Source organism: Ascaphus truei, chromosome 5 (assembly GCF_040206685.1).
Source record: "Ascaphus truei isolate aAscTru1 chromosome 5, aAscTru1.hap1, whole genome shotgun sequence".
Lineage (NCBI taxonomy): Eukaryota > Metazoa > Chordata > Amphibia > Anura > Ascaphidae > Ascaphus > Ascaphus truei.
The window spans coordinates 142857056-142863313 of NC_134487.1; the positions used below are offsets into that span (position 1 = coordinate 142857056).

Below are 6258 nucleotides of genomic sequence, written 5' to 3' on the forward strand. Positions count from 1 at the left end.
GCTGAAAAATGTCAATTTATTATGTAAAAAATAGACCAAATAAGTTTTATTTATTTATAAAATATTTTACCAGGAAGTAATACATTGAGCTACCTCTCGTTTTCAAGTATGTCCTGGGCACAGATATAAGACAAATATGACATGGTTACAAATACAGTTACATTAATGAACAGGGTATACATTATATACAAGACATTGCGTGCACAGTTAGAGAAAATATATATTATAGGCGTATGAAACAGTTACAGACCAGATTAAAATGTGAGACAGCCTTAGATTTGAAAGAACTTAAACTGGTGGTGGATGTGAGTCTCTGGTAGGTTGTTCCAGTTTTGGGGTGCACGGTTAGAGAAGGAGGAACGGACGGATACTTTGTTGAGCCTTGGGACCATGAACAGTCTTTTGGAGTCTGATTAAAGTGCATCTGTAACTCGACATAGCTGGACAGTGAGAGGGGTAATCCGAGTAACTGGAATTGCAGAATTTATGAGTATTATTTGAGATTCTTGGCTTTAGTAGATTACTGATAGGAAGCCTTTTTTTCTTGTTGTTTCCCACTGGTTGGTTTTAGCTGTTGCACACACTGCACCCTGCAACTATTTCATCACCTAAGGTTAAGCTCTGAGCACTTGGTCAAATCCGGGCATGTGGAGCATAGGATCAGGGTGTGGTGTGAAACGTTGTTCAAGTGGCAGCTACAAGGTTTTGTTTTGTTTTTTCTTCATATATAATAGCAGTGGGAAGCTGGCAGGAAACTCCTCTATTAGACCTCTGACTTATCATTGCTCCCTCACCCCAGATAATAAAATGCAAATCATGCACATATTTTGGCTACAAGGAAAATCCTTGCCTACAATGTCTGTGGGGATGGTCACTTAATCAAACAGAGGACGATTTGGGAACCGCTCTATTGTGTGTGTGTTTAATTATTTTTCTTCTATCTCGTGGTTGAATGGGTCAAACGGGCACTACCTGGTAATTTATATGTAAATAATTCACAACGTAGTTAGGAAAGAGAACAAAGGTGGTGTGCCTTTCTCCTCTCCTCCCCCCCGCCCCCCAATGGAATAAGTGTAATGCTTTTCTAAGATCCTAATTTGACATTTCTATCATTCCACCATTTCACATGTATAAGAACATTTGTTTCTGTGTTCATTATCGAAAACATTTGTGTAGCATACTGTACCCAATATGTGAATTCAGCAAAACTGCAGTGAATGTGTCAATGAATTCATTAATGTTTTGACATTTATTTAATATATTTATTTTTAGGGGGGCGGAGGGAGCAAAGGTATGACACTAATGATCAGAATACCAGTCTCCTTGCTCATTTTCTGTCTGGAGTTATCAAAACAATGGCCTACACATTATGTATCTAAGCATGTGATTCACTTCCAACGAAGCAACATAGACTATATGCACTTTTAGCCAACAGTCTTCATTGTGTTTATCTCGAGGCTGTGTATGCGGAAACTTTGCTTTTTTTTTTGTGTGTTTAGGCCAAATGATGGTCTTTCTAGTACTAGTGGCCAATGTCAGATAATTAAGCACATTGTGAATTGTACATTCTTTCACTAGCTTCTGTGAGTATTGCAATCTAATCAGAAATACATTGCTGCTATGAACTTTGTTAAACTGTTCTTGTTTATATTCTGCTAACGCATTGTTTTTTTGTTGTTTTTCTAGATGAGATCACAGCTAGTTTTCGTCGCTTTGGTCCTCTGATTGTAGATTGGCCACATAAGGCAGAAAGCAAGTCCTATTTTCCTCCTAAAGGTACAATCACAAATCAAAATGTGTGCAATCTAAAAGCCCAATGTGTTATTTAGAGGTTTCAATAAAAGATCAAGCTGTAAAATGGGACAGGATGTTTCTCGACTCATTCATTAGCCAAGGCAGTGCAGCAATCTTTGAATGGTACCTCTCCCCAGCAAGTGTTTATCTCCTAACTTATAATTTCATGTATTGTGATATTGGAGAGATCAACAATAGTACAAGATCTTTGGGTGACACAAGTAAGGCTAAGGCCCCGCTGCCTGCAGACAGGCGGCGCGTGGAGAGGCACTTGGGGCTTTTTACGGGAACATTTTTGCGAGCGAGGGGAGCGTGGTCAAAACGGGTGGGGGGGGGCGCGGCCATGATGTGGGGGGCGCGGCCATGACGTGAGGGGGCGGGACCGCCCCTCAGCCGTTCAGCCCCTCAACCATGTAGCCGCTCACACACACAGACAGGCACTCACGCACACACATACACACAGACAGGCACACACAGACACACACACAGACAGGCACTCAGGCACACACAGACACACACACAGACAGGCACTCACGCTGCTTTCCCCCCACACTCTCCTCCCCGCTCCCTGAAGCCTCCCCTTCTCCCGAAGCCTCCCCTCCTCCCGAAGCCTCCCCTCCTCCCGAAGCCTCCCCTCCTCATTGGCTCACAGCCACACCACGTGACGCATCGCCGCTTGGGATTACAATTCTCTTGAATCCCCTAGCGGCTGACGCGTCACAGCGTGTAGTGAGCTGTGCCGTGAGGGGGGACTGGGACCGGCTCCGGAGGATTACCCTGCTGGTGTGGACGCTCGTGCGGCCGCCCGCGCCGCCGGGCCCAGCGGGTCCCAGCCCTAAGCTTTTTTGTTCATACTTTTTAGACATCAACTGATTCTGTATTAATTTGTACTATATTAGTGTAGGTTGTACTATATTAGTGTAGGTTGTACTATATTAGTGTAGGTTGTACTATATTAGTGTAGGTTGTACTATATTAGTGTAGGTTATCAGTTGCTATTCTCGACAACAGATTCTGAATGCTTTTGCATTATACAGCGTGATTTGGCAGCAATCCACTCTAAATACATTTAGGGCTAAGCTTGTACTTTTCTAGGTGTATGGAAAACCCTATCTCCCTTTTTCATCTATTGTTGGGCCTGTATTTTGGGATCAGTATGTTAAAGCAGCAATTCGCGCTATTTGCTGTATTTTTATTTATTTTTTAACTTTTGATTTGTAAGCGATTACTTCTTGCTCCTTTCCAATACACTTTTAATTTTTTAAATCTAACACTTCATTCATGACACAGAAGCGTTTGAAATATTAAAGGTCTGGGAGGTTAAAATGCAGCTCTCCCCAGAGCCCAATACAATCTAAAGGTTACAAAAGTAACATCAGAGGGTAGAGATTAATAAAAACATTATTTTTAACACTAAATAAAAAATAAACTGGAGATGCTCAGATGACGAGATACCAACATAGGAGTTAAACTCATAGGCTTCTGAGGGATTGCTGCTTTAAATGTTAAAAGGGTCATACAGATGCTGTAAACCGGTTTCAAGAGTAAGAGGAGCAGTTTCTAAAGATAGTAAAACAAATCTGTTTTTCAAACAAGGCAAAATCATTGATTTAGATGTGTACATGGTGCAATCCCCCTCTACAAAAAATTATCTGACTTTTCCACGGGACAGAAGGTCCCTCTGTGCCCTGGGCTTTAGAGCCAGGGATAGAACAACATGGCAGGCAAGCAGTTGAAGCTTTACATTCTAGTCATTTCTCCACTTTGGTGAGAGCGACAATAAATTAAACACGGAGGGGATTTTTAGAGTGTCAGAGTTGCAATCCTTAAAAAAAAATTTTTGAAAAATTCTTAGTACCAAGTCGATTTTGGGGTATTTTTGGTACTTAATATAATATAGAAACTTTCATATAACTTGCTAAACACTTTTATGGGGAGGAAATGGCATATTGTTAGATTAATCACAGTTACAAAGCCACCATAATTCGAAGACTACTACCATTTAGTGAAGTACAGTATGTAAGACCCTCTTACTCACAGACAAGTGAAATGATCCTTCATTTACACTCTGGGAAGAAGAAACCCACTTATATTCAAAAATCCTTAGTTTTCTGACCGCTTCAAAGTGGAGAGGTCTCTAAACCATTCCATTTTATAGTACTGTGTGTCACCCGAGAGGCAGACATTAGATGTCCTTTCTAGCCTAAGCATAAAATTATTTACAGTCTTGCACTGCAGGGATGAAGTGCATTTATCTTTAACCCTCCCCGCAAACTCCCAAGCATGTGTTTGGGATGCCACTTTGGAGCCTAATTTTGTCATCTCCTTTGATGCAGGTTATGCTTTCTTGCTGTTCCAAGATGAAAGCTCGGTGCAGGCTCTGATTGATGCATGCATTGAAGAGGATGGCAAGCTGTACCTGTGTGTCTCAAGCCCTACCATCAAAGACAAGCCCGTGAGTATATCCCTTCATTGTATGAAGTTTCCGTACTCACCTGCAGAATCATTTATTAATTGGTCTATGTGGTATGTTCAAGTTGTTTGTGTATGTACTAGTTCCACCTACAGTACCTGGAAAAGCTAAAAGATGCATCTTATTGTAGCACCATGAATATTTATTTATAAACGTGCAAGCTTTAGGCTGCGCTTATAGTGCCTGGTGACGCGACGTTGCTCAAACAAATCAATTGAATCCATCACATGCGCTTATAGTAAGCGCGACGTTGCGACCAAAAATTTTGAAGCCGGTTAAATTTGATTGTTTTAGAGACAGCCACCACATATGACTGTCTCTAAACCAATCACAGCGCGCTGCTGCCCTCCTTGGTGACGTCACTGGCTTTGTCGCCAGCAACGTCGCTTAAAACTGGACGGGTGACGTCATTGGTCGCGTCGCCGGCACTATAAACGCAGCCTTAGCTGGATGGAAATGCCCTGCCTGTACTTCACTTGACAACCAAGAGAACGCTTCTCGAGCTTCCTCTTCATTTTAATTTGAAGCCTGCTTCCAACACCCAGCAGATGCAGTGAATGTGATAAGATTCTCAGAAGTACTGTACTGAGCAACCTTGTAGGGAGGGTTCACTCATTTTTTTAATGCGATTTGTGAAGACAGATTATTACTGCTGACATCTCTAAAATATTTAAAAGAGCAATCGAAGCTGCCTGTTTTTTTTTTTTTTTGTGTTCCTTAAATATGTGCATCAATACAATAGACACAATGATGAGCGATTAGTTAAGTGATGGATACGTTCTGTGATCGATCGGCAAAGATTTGGCTCAGGGGTTCACTAAATGGCTGTCAGTGCTGCAGAAGAGGACCAGAGATGCAGAGTTCTGTGTGGAAGATCATGTGACTAGGCAGTCACTAGATACAATTGGTGCACTGCTAGAGAGGGCAGGGCTCAAAAAGGGCTGTGACTTTGTAAATGGCTTTGTAAATGGTTACTATAGAAACCAAAATTGCTTGTTACATTATAATACATTCAAAACGTCATTCAGCATTGTTTGAGAACATACTTGTAGCCTTTTAATTTTTTTTTTATAGTACAGAACTGATTTATTAAAAAAACACGTAGGATATTGCTTGGTCTGCCGCTTAAGGCTACACTTATGGTACTGGCGACGGCGAGGCAACTGCGTGATGTCAGCCGTCGCTATAGTGCAGGAGTCTGTACAAAGGGTGACGGGGCGAGGCGTGGCTGTGAGCGGTTCGCCCTCATTGGCTGAGCCGCTGACGTCACGCTGTGATCGCTGAAAATCACAAATTTGTTTGACTTCCGCTATCGCAACCGGAACGTCTCTGCGCAGCGCGGTCGCGCCCAGTATGGGCCCCAGCGACGGACTGCTAGTACGTGCTTTGCAGCTGTCGCTGTAGCCAGGACTATAAGTGCAGCCTTAATATAGTAATTGATCCCCATAAGCAATGCATGCAAAAATTAGTGCATGAAACAAACATTATGCTTGAGCTGGCATGGCATCCCAAAGCCAAGTTTTGTTTTAATTTTTTTTCTCCCCCCTCATGTAACAGGATAATTACTCTTACTTTTTTATTTTTTTAATTTTTTTATGAACCTCTTTAGTAAAAAAAAACTGATTCATAGGTGATACAAGGTTATAAAGTTGGAATTATTTTTTGAAGTATACCTCCAACCTAGACCTGTTTTGGTTTTAGAACCAATGAGCAAATATATATCTGTAGATAGTTATAGTAACTGTATTTGTCTCTAGAAAAAAGCCCGTACATTTCTTGTAGTTTGACCTAAGCTTCTGTTTTGGTCACAACACAGAATCCAGTAAATTTGTTTCTATTTGTTTTTAGTCACTTAAGGCTAAGGTCCACTCCAAAGTAAGCTGCTCTTTTATTTCAATTCCCAAGATCTTTGATTTTTATTAGGGGAGTACTCCACGCAAACAGAGTATTACGGATTTGTTTTGGCAGGCGCTATACTGTAATTACTTACT

The 6258-nt window shown here is 41.5% G+C and overlaps 1 protein-coding gene across 2 annotated transcripts in view; it reads left to right on the forward strand.

Moving 5' to 3' along the window:
- CPEB4 (cytoplasmic polyadenylation element binding protein 4) overlaps positions 1 to 6258 on the forward strand; it is an 86850-nt gene that overhangs the window by 69431 nt on the left and 11161 nt on the right. For both annotated transcript variants that reach the window (XM_075601006.1, XM_075601007.1), the window contains 2 exons: positions 1687 to 1776; positions 4131 to 4249. In XM_075601006.1, the coding sequence (XP_075457121.1) occupies positions 1687 to 1776; positions 4131 to 4249 (209 nt within the window). The remainder of the gene's footprint in view (positions 1 to 1686; positions 1777 to 4130; positions 4250 to 6258) is intronic.